Source organism: Lithobates pipiens, unplaced genomic scaffold (assembly GCF_037356315.1).
Source record: "Lithobates pipiens isolate NorthernLeopardFrog02 unplaced genomic scaffold, aLitPip1_a1.2 Scaffold_25, whole genome shotgun sequence".
Lineage (NCBI taxonomy): Eukaryota > Metazoa > Chordata > Amphibia > Anura > Ranidae > Lithobates > Lithobates pipiens.
In genome coordinates, this window is record NW_027507787.1 from 91142557 (window position 1) to 91165034 (window position 22478).

Below are 22478 nucleotides of genomic sequence, written 5' to 3' on the forward strand. Positions count from 1 at the left end.
CGGTGCCAAACGCACCCCTGGGTACATCTAGATCTGGGTGTACTGGCCTTGAGGATGTTTCCCCTTCACTTTCCTCAACCGGGGACTGCAATGGGGAGAGCTCCTCGTCATCCTCCCCCAGCATAACCTGTAATGGGAAGACTCCCCCCCCCCCAGAGTTTAACTCAGTTTTGCAATCTGAAACAGTCACATCCTTCAACTTAATATTCTCTACAGTATCATGTTCAATAACGGGTATCTCTGTATCAGTGGGGTGGGTTGTGGGGGTTTCAGGCCCAGGTCCTTCAGACTCTCCTGGCTGTCCTGGCATCCCCATCTGTACCTGGCTCCACAGTTCGAAAAATAGTGGACAGCCCGCCCCACTATAATGTCATGTATTAGGCTTCTCACTACCCCGACCTCTTGGGTCACTGAGGTATGGCCATAGGACACAGTCACCGAAACCATGGGGTACTCCTTGGTGTCCCCATGGATGCACACTACCCATAGGGTTTTCCTTACAGGGCCAAGTCTCCCAATCACCCTGGCATGTACCAATATTACCATGCTACCAGAGTCCAGTAGCGCCCTGGCAGGAAGGTGGTTCACCCACACTTCACACTCAAACTGTCCTGCAATTGGATCCAGGTGAGTGGTGCAGACTCTTTGCACGTAGAAGGAGCTTCTCCGACCAATCCCGCAATCCATAGGCTCCTCCTGAAGTGGGCATTGCGTCCGGGTATGTCCCCAGGACCGAGATCGCCAACACTGTAGGTCTCCTGTTCTTGGGACAGGAACCACCCTTCGAGGTTCTGTAGCAGATGATGCGGTTTTGCGGATCCCAGCGTCTGGCAGGGCTTCTCTCCTAGGCGCTATGGCTGGTCTGGTTGCCCTTGGTGTGGGTTCCCTACGCCTGGCAGGCCCAAGCAGGTCCTCCAACACGGTGTACCTTTCAACCAACTCCACCAGCTGGTCAGCGGTTGTGGGGTCTCCATGGCTTACCCAGCATTGTAGGTCATCTGGCAGGGACCACAGGTACCAGTCCATCACGATTCGTTCCACCATCTGTGGGCCTGACAGTTTTTCTGGCTGCAGCCATTTTTTAACCAGCTGAACCAGTTCATGCATTTGCGACCTGGGTGGTCGGTCAGGTTTGTACCGCCAGCGATGCACCCTCTGAGCCCGGACAGCTGTGATCACTCCTAGGCGGGCCAGGATCTCTGCCTTCAGACGCTCATAGTCGCTGATATGTTCCGCTGGGAGGTCAAAATAGGCCTTTTGCGGGTCACCGGTGAGGAAAGGGGAAATAATGCCGGCCCATTGGTCACGGGGCCACCCCTCTCTCTCTCCTCTATCCTCTCAAAGGTGGTGAGAAAGGCATCTACATCATCGCTGGGCATTCGTTTTTGTAAAAAATGGCTGGCCCTCACGGACACCTGGTTGCCAGCGGCAACAGCCACTTGTTCACGTCCCTGAGCCAGCCGCTGTACTGCCTCCTGCAAGGCAGCCACCTGTGCTTGAGTGGACTCCTGCTGAGCAGTAAACTGGGCGGCTAGCAGCCGTGTGCTTTCCTGTTGCGCACATGGCCTGTGCCAGGGTCTGCTGCTGCTGAGCCATCACTTCCTCATGGCGACGGTTTGCATCTGCTGAAGCTTGCTGCTGGGTCACGGTGGCTTGTGCCAAAGCCCTGATGACCTCCTCCATGTCTTTGCCTGCTGCTTGCAGCGTCTGGGCTGGCTTCACTCAAGACATGCAATTTGTACCCAGTCTCTTTTAAATGTCAGTTTTTAAACGTTTTTTGCGGCTGCAAATGCACTTTTGCCAGTATCCAAGACACCAGTTGTGAAGTTTGGGGATACTAGCTCCGCGGGATTAAGTGCATAAACCGTTATAAGGTGAAATCAAAATATATTTATTTATAATCAAATCAAAAATAAAGCTTTTCTTCAGCATATAAAAAAAACGTAAATTAAAGTCCGCTTATCTTCAGCACAAATAATACGAAAAGAAAAGCACCTACAGTTCTGTAGACAGGTCTTCACCAAAAAGTTTCTTTAGAGTCCTTGCAGAGATAATTTTGCAGCCTCCAAAACAGCAAAACAGCAAATACAACAACACAGCCAGACAGCTCCTCAGACAGGTGTTCAACTCCTTCTCTTCACCACCACCTCTCTACTACTTCCTGTCTTATAGGCTGTCTGTCTTCCTGGAGGCCGTTAACCCCCTGTAGGCCGAACCCCTGTGGTCAGGAAGGGAGGCTCTTTCCCACCCAAAATGTCACTTCAGAGCGTCCCAAATTCCGGGTCCCAACTATCTCTCTTAAAATATAGAGAGGACCACGAATCAGTCTTCTCCCGCAACTATCCCCGGAATTTGTCACCCATTTTTGGGTGACCCACTGAGGCCTACCATGATTCCCTTAAAGGGACCACATCCCGAATATAGGCGCCACATAGCACCGTCCAGGACCCAACCTTGGCGTCCTGTACAATATATATATATATATATATATATATATATATATATATATATATATATATATATACAGTATATATATATATATTTATTATAAGTGTGTTTCATAACGAGAGCTGATAACTTTGCATCAAGAATAAGTACCGTATTTATCGGGGTATAACACGCACCCCAAGTTTAGGAGGGAAGTTTAAGGAAAAAAAAACTTACATTTAAATGCCAGTCAATACAGCCTTATCAGTGTGCATCTGCAGCCTTGTCCATCATTGCAGAATGATCAGTGTCATTTGCAGCTTGCCCAGCGCTGTTTGCAGCTTTGCAGTGTCATTTGCAGCTTTTCAGTGTCATTTGCAGCTTGGCCAGCGCCGTTTGCAGCCTTGCCCATGTTTAGATTTCCCGCCGCCGAGACAGACCGAGCGAGCACCGCCGAAAAAGACCAAGCCGACTTGCTCGGCTCCGCTCGTAGTCCCGCCTCCCTGCGCTCTGTATTTTTGACTCGCAGGCAGTGGGGATCGGCTTATAACACGCACCCATGACTTTCCCCTGATTTTAAGGGGGAAAAAGTGCATGTAATACGCCGATAAATATGGTACATATTTACATGTATCAAGTTGTTACCAGTATTTTAACACCAAACAGACCTGTATTAGGTGGTACCGAGGTGGGTTAGGCATGTTCCACACCCTAGGTGACATAGACATCTGATACATATCATGGCTGTATTCATTCAAAAGATAATCCCATTCTGGACCATTATATGCCAGAATGTAGCCTTTTGGCATCTGAAGATATTAATACATTTGGAAAAATATTTTAGGGAGTGGCAGCTTCAAGATCATATATATTTTGAAATCCCTTCAGTCATTTCTCAAACCTCCTTTTTGGTCAGGTCATTTCTGTCAAAACTCCCCCTCAAGCACCACAAAAAAAATGACTATCACCAGTCCTTTACTATCAAATGAAGAACATTAGTAAGAGCTTTTTGAGAACCAACACTGCTTCAATTGTGCCCTATTGACTGAACTTTGGCAGAACTCATAGACCCCATTACTTTTTAAGTATTTTCTTTCTTAATCCCTTTCTGTTTTTCTGATGTATTATTGTTTCTTTTCTTTTGTAATTCCTTTTTCTGTAAGTCTTTTGTTTTGCAGGGTTTACCTTTATTCCTATTAAACAATATTTAAAAAACCCTAAAAGAATCCCTGACTTTTGGAATAGTGCTACTATACTGTACATCTCTGGAGTTTTCCTTTCTGACGTGACAGCCTGTATTACAAACCTTTCTTAGACCCCTTTCACACTGAAGGTGTTTTTCAGGCGCTAAAGGGCTAAAAATAGTGCCTGTAAAGGGCCTGAAAAATACCTCTCCTGCAGCCCCAGTGTGAGAGCCCGAGTGCTTTCACAATGGAGCGGTGCTCTTGCAGGACGTTCAAAAAAATCCTGCAAGCAGCATCTTTGGAGTTGTTTAGGAGTGGTGTATACACTGCTACTCCACCGCCCCTGCCCATTGAAATGAATAGGAAGCGCCTGCAAAGTGATTGGGCAGTGGCGCTTTTCGGGCGCATTTAACCCTTTCTTCGGCCGCTAGCGCCCCTGCTAGCGTCTGAAAAGCGCCGCTAAAAAGGATGGTAAAGCGCCGTTTAAACTAGGTGCACTTTACTGTTAACGCCACCCGCTGGTAGTGTGAAAGGGGTCCTAAAAGTCCTAATTGTTACCGCAGATATTGTAAATGGTTTGTGTTTCTGATAAAATGCAGTAACAGTTGTTTGATGTGTGAAGTTAACTGTGTAGTTAACTAAACCCAGAAGCTGAGACTCTGATTGTCACATATTTGTGACAACACGGCGTGAGTTTATCCTGCACTCATCGTGTTTTGGTGGCAGCACTGTGAGATCTGACCAGCCAATGACCACATATTGGTCAAAGTGGTTGGGGTCTGACGCTGCTGTTGTCACTCCCTCCCCTCTTATCTGTGTTCCTCATTGCTTGCTATAAAACTGAGGCTTAGCTGAGCCATTAAGAGTTAGTCATGAATTTGAACATAAAAATTTTGCCCCTGGAGTTGGGCTTTAAATTTAATACACAAGCGTTTAAATAGAAGATCAACGTGTTGCATAATGACTGCATATATTTTCCAACACATTTTATCAACACTGAAAATTTAACCTCTCTTTAGCCACCCCTCTCCGCCAATCCCTACACTGGCTCCTAATCGCCCAGCCAATTAAATTCAAAATATTAACCACAACATACACAGTCATTCACAACTCTTCCTCGAGCTACATCACCAATCTTGTCTCCAAATATCACCCATACCATTGTATCAGCTCCTCTCAAGACCTCCTACTCTCAAGCTCCTTTGTCTCCTCCTCTCATGCTCATCTCCAGGATTTCTCTAGAGCCTCTCCCATCCTCTGGAACTCTCAATGTCAACTGGTCCAGCTATCTCTTACTCTAGCTGCCTTCAGGCAATCCCTGAAAGCTCATCTCTTCAGGGAAGCCTATCGTGCCTCCAACTAATCATTTAACACTTTCATCAGCTCATTCCCCACAGGTACAACCTTTTGTACCACCTGCCCCACCATATTAGATTGTAAGCTCTTCTCAGCAGAGCCCTCTTAATCCTCTTGTATTTTATTGTATTGTAAATGTATTGTCTACCTTTTATATTGTAAAGCGATGCGTAAAATGTTGCCGCTATATAAATCCTTTATTATAATAACCAGCATTTGTTGTATTATGTATTGCAGCAAGTTAACTTTGACTGGAATCCGTATGAGGACTCGTCGTTCAGGTTCTATGATCAAACTCTAATTGAGGAGTTACACAAGGACCCACAAGACTCTCTTCTACATGAGTTTTTCAGGGCAGTTGCACTATGTCATACTGTGATGGCAGATGAGGAGAAAGGTAGGACTACTTTACAACATTATTAGCAAAAGTGTGCCGCCTCGTTGAACAGGATGAACAGGGAGGTGGCGGCAGGTACAGAAGTGTGCATCAGCATCCAGTCCACTCCCTGTGCTACCACTCACATTCCCCCTGGGAACTCAATTTGCCACACAGCCCATCTGATTGCCTTTTAGCAGGGTACTGCAGGAATTGACTCAGGTTGGAAGTGCCTACTGGGAATGTGTGGTAGTGGCGCCACGTTTCCAGAGACCATACTAAGGAAAACTTGTACTGCCATTATTTTATAAAAGTCCAGCATATGGTGCAGTAGCAGCACCATTTTCCCATGCTAGAATTAAAATGTTAAAATATTTAAACCCACCCCCCCCCATTTTTTTTTTTTATATTTTATTATTTGTAACTGAACATCCCACACTCCGCTTGAGTGCTTCTGTAATATACTGCTTCTTCCAGTCTGAATATAGATATTAGATATTAAAGCTGCATCTTACAACCAAGAACTAGGCAGGACCAGGGGCAGATCCAGAGTCCAGTCTCGGGAGGGGCACTGCTATAAAATATGTTTTTTTGGGGGAAATTTATATGGGAAATGGCTGGTATTGGCGCTTCAATCATTACGGCACCATGGCTGTTATGGTGTCAGGATGATTGAAGCGCATTATTTCTATTAATACATTGTAATATAAAATTAAATGGTTCAACTCACCATAATGCAGAATCAGTGGGAGCCCTGAGGGTGTCATTTGCCATGTCACCTGCCACCAAATGCGGATTGTCACTTGCCACGTCACTTGTCACCAAATGCGGATTGTTACTTGCCACGTCACCTGCCACACATTGCGGATTGTCACTTGCCACATCGCCTACCACCAGATGCGGATTGCCACGTAGCCTGCCACACATTGCGGATTGTCACTTGCCACGTCACCTGCCACACATTGCTGATTGTCACTTGCCACGTAGCCTGCCACACATTGTGTATTTTCACTTGCCACGTCGCCTTCCACACATTGCGGATTGTCACTTGCCACGTCGCCTTCCACACATTGCGGATTGCCACTTGCCACGTCACCTGCCACACATTGCAGATTGTCACTTGCCACGTAGCCTGCCACACATTGCGGATTGCCACTTGCCACGTAGTCAGCCACACATTGCAGATTGCCATTTGCCACGTAGTCTGCCACACATTGCGGATTGCCACTTGCCACGTAGTCTGCCACACATTGCGGATTGCCACTTGCCACGTAGTCTGCCACACATTGCGGATTGCCACCTACTGTGTCACTTTTCTGCTAAGGTGTTCTTTTGTTGAGTCCCAGAGTGAAGATAGGCAGCAGAGAGATGATGTAATCTCTCTGCTGCACACAGCTTCCCGCACAGTGAAGGCGGAACTGGAGGGATGCAGGGCAGTGAGAGATGATGTCATCTCCCTGCTCCCCTGCCCGCTGGCTTCCTGATTGGACAGCAGCCCTCCTAAGCCGCCCAGCTGCCCCCCCCCACCCATCCACTCAGCGCAATCACCAGCGGAACCGGCCGCGCTGGCACCCGCGGAACCGACTGCGGAACCGGCCGCGCTGGTACCCGCGGAACCGGCCGCGCTGGCACCCGCGGAACCGGCCACGCTGGTACCCGCGGAACCGGCCGCGATTGCACCCACGGAACCAGCCACGCTGTCATCAGCTGGCGGTATTCTCGGAGGGGGCAATTGCCCCGTTGCCCCCCCTGGATCCGCCCCTGGGCAGGACACGTTTGACTGCAAAGCTGGAACTGTTTATTTGAACAAGAATACAGGCTTTTATACACTTGAGAAGGAGGTCACTCCTCACATTAACAATGACCCAAATATTTACCCAAAACATCACTCAGTGGTTTAGCTAACAAGGTACAGCTGACACATGGCTAATCCCATCACATAGGATCCTTAATTAACCACCTGGATGACTCGGATGTCTCATTGCAGGTCAAACTTGCCAACTCAAAGCTCACACAGCACAATATCATAAGTATAAACGCAGAACTCCTTCAGACACTAGCAGACCTACTTACGATAAACATATTATGGCAGGGGCCAGGGGCCCCAGACAGGTGGCTTGCTGATGACATCAGCATCTGCTATGAGTCTCACACTGGCAGAGACCATCATGGCCTTTTCAATATTGTCCTTTTGCATTCCATAACAGAACATCTTCCTAAATGCTTGTAGTTCCCTCAAATGCCAGGGCCCATAGTTGTTAAGCAAGAGGCTAGCATTCAGTACCCTCCAGAAGCCTCTGTCCCGGGTCAGTCTATAACAATATTATTATACAGGATTTATATAGGGCCAACAGTATATCTAAGCTTACCAGTCTTTAGATGTGGTGGCTACATTCGTTTTTATTTTTTCAGGATGTTTTTCCTTTATTCTCTCTTGGTGATCATGTAAGTAACCCACTTCCTGTCCTAAGGTGACAATGTACACCCTACTGTATTAGGACCATAGATAACCACAGGATGTCAGACTTCTCCCCCTTCCATCATCTTCATAACTAGTGGTGCACCTGCAGCCATAGCAGCCTATACAGCTGCTATGGGGCCCAGGGATGGGATGGGGTTGCATTTGGGGGGATGTCAAGAAAAATAATGTACAGAAAATCTGTGTACTGGCAACGATGATACAAATCCAGTAATGTATCATTAGGGGTTGTAGAACTTTATTTTTTCAATGACATTGACTCCCCTTTGAAGTCTCCATTTTAGAAAAGCCTACGTCAGACACACAGAAGCAGTCATCAGGATCATTGCGAGCCACAGATTCCCCTGAGGCCGCGTACACACGGGCGGACTGTTCGCCCAACTTTGTCCGCTGAACAGTGTTTGGGCGGACAGTCCGCTCGTGTGTGGGCTTTCAGCGGACAGTTTCAGCGGACAGTTGGACGGACAAGGTTTTTCGGAATTTCCGAAAAACTGTCCGCTGAAACCTTGTTTCAGCGAACAGCCCGCTCGTGTGTAGGCTTGTTCGTCAAACAAAGTTGCGCGCATGCTCAGAAAGGATTTTCACGCCGAAAGCTATAATGCAGTGTATAGGACGTCATATTTTTCGTCCCGTCGTACGTGCTGTTCACGTCATCGCGCACGGTTTCAGCAAACTGTTCGTTCGTCGTGTGTGGGCATGTCCGTCCATGCTAATTTTGAGCGGACTGTTTGCTGAAACTGTTGGACGGACAAAGTTGGGCGAACAGTCCGCGCGTGTGTACGCGGCCTTACTGTTGCTTGCAGCTAGCATTTGTTCAAAAGACTATTGAGTATTTGATCAGTACAGAAGGTTTATTGCCCACAGAGCTTCTGCTACAGCCCATCCACTTTGAATTGACCCTGTATGCCTAACCAAGTTCACAGCAATCGCAAAGTGTCTCCATAGCTAACAACTGATAGACGAGTTTTGCAATTATGTTAAAATATAAAATGGGAAAGCTATTATAGACATGTATTTTGGAGTTATAGAATGTGTGTGTAGGAGTGTATATTGTTTGTTTATTTATATTATTGCTACTACAGTTTTTTTTTCTTTTTCTTTTTTTACTGACTGCAAGAAAATGTAGGCTTAAAGTGATTGCAAAGATGTTATTTTATGATGTTATGCTTACCTGCTCTGTGCAACTGTATTATGTTACAATGTTAAAAAGTTTAGGGTTCACAGTTCATGGGGTACTGCTGACATTCCCGCTCCCCCTGCTGGTGGGAGGGGGCAGCACATTGAAGTCCAGCTTATCTGCTTGATCACAGTGCACAGGTAGCTGCTGATAATATTAAAAATTAACCTTTGCAACCAAGAACGCAACTACACAGAAAACATAAGTTATTACATTTCCCTGCTCGATCTCCAATATGGACTGACTTTTCTTATAGGGTTTGTAAAGTACAAGGCTACCTCCCCAGATGAAGAAGCCTTGGTGACCGCTGCAAGAAATTTTGGATATGTATTCCTTTCCCGCACTCAAGATGCCATCACAATCTGCGAGATGGGTGTAGTAAAGACCTATAGTATCCTGGCATTGATGGACTTCAGTAGTGTCCGAAAGAGGATGTCTATTCTAGGTAAAGGGAAGTTAGCACATGTTGCAAAGGAACAAGAGGTGCCCATTTTAACTTCTCTAGCTAGTTACATAGTTAGTCCGGCTGAAAAAAGGCACAAGTCCATCTAGAAGGGAATATATATTATACAATCCTATATAAACAAACCTGTACTCCCAGTTGATCTGGAGGAAGGCAAAAAACACCAAAAAAAAAAGCCTGATCCAATTTGCTCCAGCAGGGGAAAAAATTCCTTCCTGATCCCCCAAGAGGCAATTGGATATTCCCTGGATCAACTGTACCTATACATATTAGTATCCAGTTATATTATTTATGTGTAGCTAGGAAAGAATCCAGGCCTTTCTTAAAACAATCAACTGAGCTGGCCAGAACCAGCTCTTGAGGGAATCTATTCCACATTTTCACAGCTCTTACTGTGAAGAAGCCTTTCCTTATTTGGAGAATATTTTTTTTTCCTCTAGACATAAAGAGCGCGCCCTTGTCCTCTGTGATGACCTTAAAGTGAATAACTCACCACCAAGTTGACTATATGGACCACTTATGTATTTATAATTGTTGATCATGTAGCGGTGAGGTGCAACTGAGGCCAAGGTCCATTGGGTTGGGGGTGGCACATAGTCTAGCATATTCATCTTGGGTTCTAGTTCCCTATGAAATCATTAAGAGAGCTTGGAGGAGGTTCTGAGGCATACATCCATCGAACTTTAGGCAAACTGCTAAATATTGTATTTAAAAGCATAAAGAATAAACAGCTTTGCCTGTTAAAGTATTGGTTAAATTGGTACAAAACAGTATGCCTGGGTGAGTGACACCAATTTTCCCTACTGTAGTTAAACACAGCTTGGTCATCTTTCTGTTCCCTGTTTTCCCTTTGCCCAATGATATATGTGTGTATTTGTTTTCTTCACAGTAAGGAATGAAGAAGGGAAAATAAAGCTTTATAGTAAAGGTGCAGATGATGTCATTATTGAACGTATGTCCGCTGACTGCCAAACTGAGAGTATTAAGGAAGCCTTGAATGTAAGTTGCATATCAGTTTTTGGCACATGCCTTATTAAGGTTGCACTTTCCAGTATCCCTAGTGCTATGTATAATATATTCTATCTATGTAGGGGAGAAGAAAAGACATTATGAAATTACATTTGACTCCAGGAAGATTTTTTTGGGGGATTTAAAGCTAAACTTAAATACGCAATGCAATGCAGCTCAGACTGGGGGAGGAAGAAGCAACTGATCAGTTCATGTGCTATTGAGGATTGGGCCTCAAGGAGGACAAAATATAAATGCCAGAGAGAGGAGCTCATCAGTTTGCCATTACTCTACTATTCAGTCGCAGGCTGTTAGTAGATGCATGATAGCCTAGGCTTGGTAAAAATGGATTGAATGATGCTGGCAGTTATTCAACCCAGAAAACTGAGGACATCTTGTGACAGAAAAGCAGTACTGTGGGGTCAATTCCAAATCAAAGGTGCAAGCTTTGTGTTAGTTTATGTAGCGGCGGCTCCTGAAGAGCATACACTATGTGGTTTTTCTAAAACTCAAGTTTCCTAAACTGCAGTTTGGTTTGGGTGTAATTATCTAAATTGGGCCTCAGCATCAGTCTGACTGGACTGTGAGATGTTCAGCCTGGCCACAGGGGGCACTGTCTCTTCTGGCAGGTATGGAAATGTGGTCTGGTCAGGTGCTTGGGTTGCTCTCTCTCGGAAGCCCGTCCAGTATGATGTGCTGACTTCATGGTCCTGGTCCTCCTGACCAGCCCCCAGGACGGCTATGGCCTGGGATGCGGATCTACCCGACTTTAATGTCTCGGGGCTGGCTAGCCCAAGGCAAGGGAAACTATAAAAAATACAATTCTGAGGTGGTTGGGTGTCGTCTCCGGTTCGGGAGAGACCCAGTGTACTTCAAGCATTCCAGGGGTGGACTCTTCAGAACAACACCACGTACGGGTTGGTTTTCTTAGCAAGAGCCTGGAAGGGCTGAAGTAACTGAGAGAATTTGGTCTTGTGGATATCGCCAAGCAGGCTGAAAGATCCAGGTATCCTACAAGTGTTCTAAAGCTTAAGTTTCCCTATGGGTTTTACAACAACGTCTGTGGCAGAGACATTATTTTGTACATTTCTACAACAGCGTCTGTGGCAAAGACTTGTTCCTGAGTAAGCACCAAGTTGGCTGCTAGGCCTTGTGAGAGAGGGACTGTCCAACCTGAGTGATCATCCAGCTGCGAATGGCTATTCTCTGGATGCAGTCAAAGTAAGCAAGTTCTTCAATGTGTTTTTGACTTTGACACTAAGAGTACCTAAATTTCCTTTCCAACCCTCTGATCCCAAGTTAAAAGTCTGTTCAATTGTCTGAGTTTTGCAAATAAAATCCATTCAAGTGGATCTATTGTCAGTCTCAAGTTACTGGGCCATCTACCGTGGGACATCCCCAAGACGTGCAACAAGGAGAACGGAGGGTAACGGTAAGCCCAAAAATAACCAGCAGCTCCTTCGAGGGTTAGTGCTACATTTATTATGCATATGGTAGTGGATTTCATGGAGTTATTCTGCCACACACCTGGTGGGGTTGGAACACTTTCGCAATGGTGCTTTGTTTTGGAGAACAAAGGATACTCTTTTGGTTATATTAAATGCTTAGTTGGGCGTATACTATTTGCACTTTACATATTATGTATGGATTTAGAGGGTGTCTTGTGAACATTTTCTTAAAGCTGCATTTAGTCCCTTTTTTGGAAGGGTGATAGCATTAGATCATATATTTATAACAAGGAATGTACTGGACAGTTTTAATGGAATACATTTGACATTTGTGTTTCATGTTGGCACTCCTTCCTTTGTTCTTCTGTGACAAATGATGGACACTTATGTATTTTTCATAGTTAGTATATGCTGTATGACAGCTTTTGAAAATGGTTGATTGTTACAATGATTGTACAGGTTGATACATGTGAAGAGGATGTACACTTTTATGTACTGGTATTGGCCAAATGATCACGCAAACATTGATGAACATTTTAGTGTTTACTGAATAAATACAAAGTGAATTTGCAACATAGATAGAATGGTAGGAGAGTATCCAATGGTGTTCAACAGAGCATAGCAGCCAAGGAAGCTACCTCTTTAGTGCTCATGAATAGTTTCCACACATGACCACTAATTGGCAGCACAGTGCCGTACAACAGAGTATCAGAAAAGTAGGAGCAAAGGGTGGGACTTTAAATGAAGCACATGTCGACAGAATATTAAATATTTTAATAGCCACCAATTTATTAAATTGCAACCACGTGCTTCATTTAAAGTCCCACCCCTTTGCTCCTACTTTTCATATTGATAGGGATGGAGGCGCATGACCTTACCAGGCCATGGCCTCATTCAAAGTCCCAATTTTTCCCTTTTCCCTTTCCCATTTCCCCATTGTTGTTAGAGTATCAGAAAAGTTTACATGTAAAACAAACAGTGTAGCTAGGGATGGGTTTTATGTTCGGGTCAAACATGAGTTCGACTCGAACATTGGCTGTTCGCCCGTTCGCCGAAAGCAAACAATTTGGGGTGTTTGAGGCAAATTTGAAAGCCGCAGAACACCCTTTAAAAGTCTATGGCAGAAATCAAAAGTGGCAATTTTAAAGGCTTATATGCAAGTTATTGTCATAAAAATTGATTGGGGACCTGGGTCCTGCCCCAAGGGATATGTATCGATTCCAAAAAAGTTTTTTGTGCTGTTTTTTTGGAGCAGTGATTTTAATAAGGCTTAAAGTGAAACAATAAAAGTGTAATATTCCTTTAAATTTCATACCTGGGGGGTGTCTATAGTATGCCTGTAAATGGGGCACATATTTCCCGTGTTTAGAACAGTCGAACAGAAAAATTATATTTCAAAAGGAAATTAAAGTCATTTAAAAAAAAAAAAAAGGATACAATGAATTGTTGGCCCGACAATACAAATAAGTTGATTGATAAAACCGGCATGGGATTTCCCCATAGGGGAACTCTGAACCAAAATGTAAAAAAAAAAAAAATGGCCCTTCAGGCTAAAATGAAAAATGCCGTTGGGGTCCCCCTCAAAATCCATACCAAACCCTTATTAGAGCACGCAACCTGGCAGGAAAAGAGGGGGGGGCGAGAGAGCGCACCCCCTCCTGAACCATACCAGGCCACATGCCCTCAACATTGGGAGGGTCCTTTGTGGTAGCGCCCCCCCCCAAAGCACCTTGTCCCCATGTTGATGGGGAGAAGGGCCTCATTCCCACAACTCTTGCCCGGTGGTTGTGGGGGTCTGCAGGCGGGGGGGCATATTGGAATCTTATTGGACCCCCAGATCCCACCCCCCCCGGTGTGAATTGATAATGGTGTACCCCTACCATTTCACAAAGAAAGTGTCAAAAAGGTTAAAAAACACAAGAGACAGTTTTTGACAAGTCCTTTATTAATTTCTTCTTTCCACTTCTTCATCTTCTTTCTTCTGGTCTTCCTTCTGTGTTCTTCTTCTTCTCCATCTTCTTCTTCGCTCTCTCATCCCCCCCTCTTTTCCTGCGGCCTGCCAGGTTGCTTGCCCAAATAAGGGTCTGGTATGAATTTTTGGGGGGACCCCATGCCATTTTTTTTTTATTTTGGCCCGGGGTTCACCTTAAAATCCATACCGGACCTGAAGGGTCCGGTATGGATTTTGAGGGGGACCCCCACGCCATTTTTTTTATTTTGGTACGAGAGTTCCCCTTAACATTCATACAAGACCTGAAGGGCCTGGTATGGAATTTAGGGGGACCCCCACGCACCTTTTTCCTTTTTGTTTTTTTTCATTTTGGTTCGGGGTTCCCCTGTGGGGAAATCCCATGCGGTTTTTATCAATGAACTTTTATGTGTATTGTCGGACCGACAATTCATTATAGCCGCGAGTAGTTTTAAATTGCCTTTTTTCCTTTAGAAATGTCATTTTGCAGTCAGACTGTTCTAAACACGGGAAACATGCGCCCCTTTACAGGCATACTATAGACACCCCCCAGGTACGAAATATAAAGGAATATTACACTTTTATTGTTTCACTTTAAGCATTATTAAAATTCCTGCTCTCAAAAAAATGCTGTTTTTAAAACTTTTTTTTTTTGCATTGATACATGTCCCCTGCGGCAGGACCCAGGTCCCCAAACACTTTTTATGACAATAACTTGCATATAAGCCTTTAAAATGAGCACTTTTGATTATTTATGTTTGTGTCACATAGACTTTAACGGTGTTTGCGTGTTCGAACACATTTTTTGCCTGTTCACATGTTCTGGATGTGAACCGAACTGGGGGGTGTTCGGCTCACCCCTAAGGCCGCGTACACACGGGCGGACTGTTCGCCCAACTAAGTTCGTCAAACAATCCGACAAACAGTCCGCTCAAAATTTGCATGAACGGACTTGACCACACACGATGAACGAACAGTCCACTGAAAGCGTGCGCGATGACGTCTACAGCACGTACGACGGGACTAGAAAAACGACGTCCTATACACTGCAATGCAACCTTCGGCCGTGTAAACCCTTTCTGAGCATGCGCCATACTTAGTCCGTCCAACTTGCCTACACACGAGCGGACTGTCCGCTGAAACCAAGTTTGGACGGACAAAACCAAGTTTGAACGGACTGTCTTACGGAAATTCCGTAAGACTTTGTTCGTCAGACTGTCCGCTGAAACAGTCCGCTGAAGCCCACACACGAGCGGACTGTCCGCTGAAACACTGTTCAGCGGACTAAGTTGGGCGAACAGTCCGCCCGTGTGTACGCGGCCTAAGTGTAGCACAGACTAGTACAAATACAGCACTCTCAGTCGGAGGTTGACTGTAGCTGTTGATGCAGGTAGTAGTTTGCATGGATCACCAGGCAAGCTCCACAAAGATACAGTGCCTTGAAAAAGTATTCATACCCCTTGAAATGTTCCACATTTTGTCACGTTACAACCAAAAATGTAAATGTCTTTTATTGGGATTTTATGCGGTAGATCTGTTAAGTGGAAGGAAAATGATAAATGGCTTTTTAAACTTTTTTGCAAATAAATATATGAAAAATGTGGCATGCATCTGTATTCAGCCCCCCAGAATACTTTGTAGAACCGACTTTCGCTGCAATTACAGTTGCAAGTCTTTTTGGTTATGTTTGTACTAGCTTTGCACATCTAGAGTGATATTGTTGCCAATTCTTTGCAAAATAGCTCAAGCGCTGTCAGATTGGATGGAGAACATCTGTGAGCAGCAATTTTCAAGTCTTGCCACAGATTCTCAATTGGATTTAGGTGTGGACTTTGACCGGGCCATTCTAACACATGAATAGGCTTTGATCTAAACCATTCCATTGTAGCTCTGGCTGTATGTTTAGGGTCGTTGTCCTCAAGTCTTTTGCAGACTCTAACAGGTTTCCTTCTATGATTGCCCTGTATTTGGCTCCATCCATCTTCCCATCAACTCTGACAAGCTTCCCTGTTGAAGAAAAGCTTCCCACAACATGATGCTGCCACCACCATGTTTCACGATGTGGATGGTGTGTTCAGGGTGATGTGTAGTGTGTTTTCTGATACGCATAGCATTTTACTTTTAGGCCAAAAAGTTCAATTTTGGTCTCATCTGACCAGAGCACCTTCTTCCAGTGGCAGAATTATCAGGGTCGCACCAGTTGCATTTTCGACTGGGCCCTTAAGTTCCACCACTGTAGGGGGGCCCATTGCCGCCCGGGAGTCATTTACGCAGAGTCCCGGTAAGCTCCACCCATCATTTCTGTTGCTCCACCCATCCTCTGCTCCCGCACTCATGGGGACAGTCCCCGCCCGCTTCGCCCATCCTCTCTGCCCGCACAGTCTCTGACCATTTTCTCTGTCCCTGCCCGCTCCACACATCTTCTCTGGCCACTCCTTCACTCACAGGCCCCGCCCAGCCTCTCTGCTCGCCCAAGCAAGACCGAGTAAGGAGGGGGAACCAAGTGATCTGCAAGTGAGTGGCACCCATCGCTTAATAACAACTCTGCCACTGATCCCCCCTCCACACCACTGCTACCACTGATACCCCCTGGCACCACCACCACTGCCACTGATACCCCCTGGCACCACCACCACTGCCACTGATACCCCCGGCACCACCACTACTGCCACTGATATCCCCCCGGCACCACCACTACTGCCACTGATATCCCCCCGGCACCACCACTACTGCCACTGATATCCCCCCGGCACCACCACTACTGCCACTGATACGACCCCCGGCACCACCACTACTGCCACTGATACGACCCCCAGCACCACCACTACTGCCACTGATACCCCCCGGCACAACTACTTCCACTGATACGACCCCAGACACCACCACTACTGCCACTGATACGACCCTCGACACCACCACTACTGCCACTGATACGACCCTCGACACCACCACTACTGCCACTGATACGACCCCCGGCACCACCAGTACTGCCACTGATACGACCCCCGGCACCACCACTATTGCCACTGATACCCCCCCGGCACCACCACTACTGCCACTGATACGACCCCCGGCACCACCACTACTGCCACTGATACGACCCCCGGCACCACCACTACTGCCACTGATACGACCCCCGGCACCACCACTACTGCCACTGATACGACCCCCGGCACCACCACTACTGCCACTGATACGACCCCCGGCACCACCACTACTGCCACTGATACGACCCCCGGCACCACCACTACTGCCACTGATACGACCCCCGGCACCACCACTACTGCCACTGATACCCCCCGGCACCACCACTACTGCCACTGATACCCCCCGGCACCACCACTACTGCCACTGATACCCCCCGGCACCACCACTACTGCCACTGATACCCCCCGGCACCACCACTACTGCCACTGATACCCACCCGGCACCACCACTACTGCCACTGATATCCCCCGGCACCACCACTACTGCCACTGATATCCCCCGGCACCACCACTACTGCCACTGATATCCCCCGGCAGTACCACTATTGCCACTGATACCCACCCGGCACCACCACTATTGCCACTGATACCCACCCGGCACCACCACTATTGCCACTGATACCCACCCGGCACCACCACTACTGCCACTGATACCCCCCGGCACCACCACTACTGCCATTGATACCCCCCGGCACCACCACTACTGCCACTGATACCCCCCAGCACCACCATTACTGCCACTGATACCCCCTCGCACCACCACTACTGCCACTGATACACCCCCACACCACCACTGCTGCCACTGGTACACCCCCCCACACCACCACTACTGCCACTGGTACCCCCCACACCACCACAACCACTGCTGCCACTGATCCACCCCACCATGACCACTGCTGCCACTGATCCACCCCACCATGACCACTGCTGCCACTGATCCCATCCTGCAACCACTATCCTTTCCTCTGATACCATTCCCCTCCTCACCACTCATCCCATCCCACCCCCCAACCACCACCCTCACCATCCTTCCACCACCACTGCCACTCATCCCATCCCATCCCCACCAACCATCACCCTTGCCACTGATCCCATTCCCACCACCACATCTGCCACTCATCCCATTCAACCCCCCCCCCTATCACTGATCCCACCCCCCAACCACAACCCTTGCCACTGATCCCATCCCCCTCACCACTGCCACTCATCCCATTACCCCACCACCACTGCTACTACTGATCCCACCCCCACCCAACCACCACTGCTGCCACTGATCCCATCCTCCCCACCGCTGCCACTCATCCCATCTCTCCCTCACCACTGCCACTCATCCCATCCCCCACCACCGATGCCACTGATCCTATCCCTTCTCAACCACCACTGCTGCCACTAATCCCATCCCCCACCACCACTGGCACTCATCCCAGGGGTGCAACTACAGGGGTCACAAATGCAATAGCACACATGGGGGCGGCACAGTGGTGTAGTGGCCAGCACTCTCGCCTAGCAGTAAAAAGGGTCACTGGTTCGAATCCCAACCACGACACTACCTGCATGGAGTTTGCATGTTCTCCCTGTGCCTGTGTGGGTTTCCTCCGGGTACTCCAGTTTCCTCCCACACTCCAAAGACATGCAGGTAGGTTAATTGGCTTCTGTCCAAAATTGGCCCTGGTATATGAATGGGGACCTTGGATCATGGGCTCCTTGAGGGTAGGAACTGATGTGAGTGTGCAATGTACAGGGATAGGGACAATTGTAGACACTCACTCAGGTTGAACTGGATGGACTGGTGTCTTTATTCAACCTTACTAATTATGTAACTATGCCACTGCCTTCTTCCATATGTTTGCTGTGTCTCCCACATGGCTTCTTGTAAACTGCAAAAGGGCCTTTTTTGGCTTTCTTTCAACAATGCCTTTCTTCTCACCACTCTTCCATAATGGGCAGATTTGTGGAGTGCACAACTAATGTCCTGTGGACAGATTCTTCCACCTGAGCTGTGAATCTCTGCTGCTCCTCCAGAGTTACCATGGGCCTCTTTGCTGCTTCTTTGATTAATGCTCTCCTTGCTCGGCCTGTCAGTATAGGTAGAAGGCCATGCCTTGGTAGGTTTGCAGTTGTGCCATATTCTTTCCATTTTCAGATAATGTATTGAACAGTGCTCTGTGTGTTTTATAACCTAACCCTGCTTTAAACTTCTCCACAACTTTATTGCTGACCTGTCTGGTGTGTTCCTTGGCATTCATGATGTTGTTTGTTCACTAAGGTTCTCTAACAAACCTCTGTAGCCCTATCCCCGGAGGAGCCGCTTAAATATATTTGGTTCCGTACTCTGCCTCTCAACCCCAAGAACAGTCCCAATCCCTCTGGCACACCTTGACCAGTGTAGCCTAAATGTTCCCTTATACCCCATAACCTAATTACTCCCCAACCTTTTACCTTCCCCTTACCTTTAAACCTATTAACAGATGAGACCACATCTTTCTTTGGAGTAAAATGGCCACAACAGCCTTTATTAACAACTTATCAACACTCCAACAAAATAAATATATATATATATAATCAATAAATATATATAACAACATGCCTTCCTTGACCAGTGTAGCCTAAATGTTCCCTATTACTCCCCAACCTTTTACCTTTCCCTTACCTTTAAACCTATTAACAGATGAGACCACACCTTTCTTTGGAGTAAAATGGCCACAACAGCCTTTATTAACAACTTATCAACACTCCAACAAAATAAATAAATATATATATATATATATATATATATATATATATAAAATCAATAAATATATATATACAACATTAACACAACAACCATAACCTGCCCATCCTGGTGATCTCTGACGGTGACCCATAACTCCACCAAACACCAAAAGTCACTTCGGTACCCATTTAACTTTTCCAGGCCTCCACCTGTAGCCGGTCGGAGACAACCTTCCGCAGTGACACATACCCATATTCCATCCACCGTTCTGGAATATAACGGAGGGGCCGATACTATTGATGAGCCCCTCACCCCATCAGATCACCTCTGATTTACCGTCAACCGTCAAAGACCACCAGGAACACCGCCACAGCCCAAAAGGGGGACCACCTCACCCTTGAGGGCAACTCCACACCTGCAAGGCCTTCCTAATCCCTTCTTGCAAACCGAGGGACCAAAGGTCAATGCCCACATCCGAAAGGTGAACACCGTCCTTCCGCAAATAAAGCCCAACATTAACCTCCAACTCCCGGTGTCGGACCACGATCCCCCCATTTTTTGCCAAAAACCTCCCAATCACCTTATTGATCCTAATCCTGTTTTTTTCAATGCTCGCCTCCGACCGGGCCCACCGCCACACTATTCTCGCCACAATATCAGACCATACCAGAATGGTCCCCGGAAACTTCACCCGCAGACGCATAAAGTCCGCCTTTATGTCCGCCATTATGTCCCTTACTTTGCGAATCCCCAAATCATTGCCCCCAGAGTGGATCACCAACACATCGGGGGGTCTGTCCCTCCCCGCAAACCTTTCCACTTCCCGCATCACTCGCTCCCACTGCATCCCTGGAAAACCAAGCCATTTCACACATGCCTCCCTCCTGGAAATACCCAGTTGGCGTCCATCCGGTCGTGCGTCACCTCTCCTGGCCCCCCAACAAACATAGGAATGCCCCAAAATCCAGAGAAGGCGTTCAGGACCTCCATCTGGAACAAAAACCATAACAAAACAACGATCATGACACACGTAATAAAACTTTACACAGCCATCAACCATTATCCCCCACATCACAACTTAACCCAGGAAGTGAGAAAAATTCAATCCACTGCCAACTGCGGCCGTACATATGTCCGGAACCTCCGCGACTCTCACCGCCCAATCCTTCGAACTGCAGCTTCGTCCAACTTGTACCTGGCAGCCTCAGTGGCCGACCCGATGCGGAAGGAGTGCGACGCATACGCTTTGCCATCCAACCCCACTTCCGATAAACACTTCTGGAAGACCGAAACGAATTGGAACTTGGACAGAAATGAACTGTCCACATGACGCAAAAAGGGGCCATCCCCACCTGTCCTAACCTTGCGAAACTCCCGTACTGCCGCAACAGGGCAGACACCAGAACTTGGCAGCGCATACAGCGAAACCACCATCCCCTTCCCCAGCTGGTCAGTCTTTGACCTGCGCAACCGAAGCGCAACCCGATCCTCGTCCACCCACACATCCTGTTCCAACAAACCCCCCGCAGCCCTCTTGGAAGGGCTGACCAGTTCCCCAATCCTGAACGCCCCGTAAAACGCCAATGAGAATGCTGCTGTAAACAGCAATACCTCATATCATGATCTACAAACAAACCGCAACCGCTCACATATAGCCACCAAATTAGCAAATGTGACCGGCCGCCTTGCGTCCTTCGTCCTATGCTGTTTCCGATAACCCTTCATCGCCTGACGGACCCAAAAATCTTTCAACCCCAAGCAATTTGAAGAAGAAGGCCAAACCCGACAGTTTCTGTCCATCCTGCGGCGGTTCCAAAGGTAGCTCCCAAATCCAAGCCGGGCAAGGAACCCCCATCTCCTCCGTACCCGGCGCCAAACTCCGGAACTTGTCCCACTGAAAACGAGACAAGGAATCCACCAATGAGTTTTCCACCCCCGGGATGTGCACAGCATAAACAAAAATGTTCAACTGCAAACACCTGAAAACCAATTGTCTCAACAGTCTAATAACCGGAGGCGAGGAAGCCGACATCCGATTAATGACCTGCACCACCCCCATATTGTCGCAGTTTATGCGCAATTTCAAATCCTTAAATTCCTCCCCCCACAGCTCCAACGCCAGTACCACTGGGAAGAGTTCCAGCAACACCAGGTTTCCAAGAAACCCAGCCTTGCTCCAAGAGCGCGGCCAGGGCTCTGCACTCCACTGTCCCCGAAAGTATGCCCCATAGCCCGATGAGCCGGCCGCATCCGTCACCAGGTCCACATCAAAATTACTCACGGGCCCTGCCATTGTATGCCGCCAAAAAGACATGCCATACCCGCAAATCTTCCCTGTGTGCCCGTCGCAAGCGAACAAAATGAGTTGGGACCATCACCCCCACCGTAGCTGCCGACAGCCGTCGACAAAAAACCCTCCCCATGGGGATGATCCTGCAAGCGAAGTTCAACTTACCCAACAATGACTGCAACGTCCTCAACTGAACCTTGCGCCGTCCTTGAATCTCGCTGATCTCCTTCTGCAAATCCTCCAGCTTAGCCTGCGGCAACCTACACTCCATAGCCACCGAGTCTATCACTATCCCCAAAAAACTCAATTCTGAGGTCGGCCTTCCGTTTTATCCTCCGCCAGGGGCACTCCGAACCTGCCCGTGATGTGCTGCAACGTGGAAAGGAGAATCGCACACACAGCGGAGGCAGGCGGCCCAATACACAAAAAGTCATCCAGATAGTGGATAACCGAATCTAGCCCTGACACATCCCGCACCACCCATTCCAAAAAGGTGCTATACGACTCAAAAAACGCACACGAAATGGAGCAACCCATTGGCAGGCACTTATCCACATAGAATTGGTCCAGCCAACGGCACCCCAACAACCGAAAGCTGTCC

The 22478-nt window shown here is 47.4% G+C and overlaps 1 protein-coding gene across 1 annotated transcript in view; it reads left to right on the top strand.

Annotated features, from left to right (window-relative positions):
- LOC143930385 (phospholipid-transporting ATPase IK-like) overlaps positions 1–22478 on the top strand; it is a 225930-nt gene that overhangs the window by 140403 nt on the left and 63049 nt on the right. The window contains exons 15-17 of the mRNA XM_077454669.1: positions 5205–5364; positions 9256–9444; positions 10352–10461. Coding sequence (XP_077310795.1) covers positions 5205–5364; positions 9256–9444; positions 10352–10461 — 459 coding nt within the window. The remainder of the gene's footprint in view (positions 1–5204; positions 5365–9255; positions 9445–10351; positions 10462–22478) is intronic.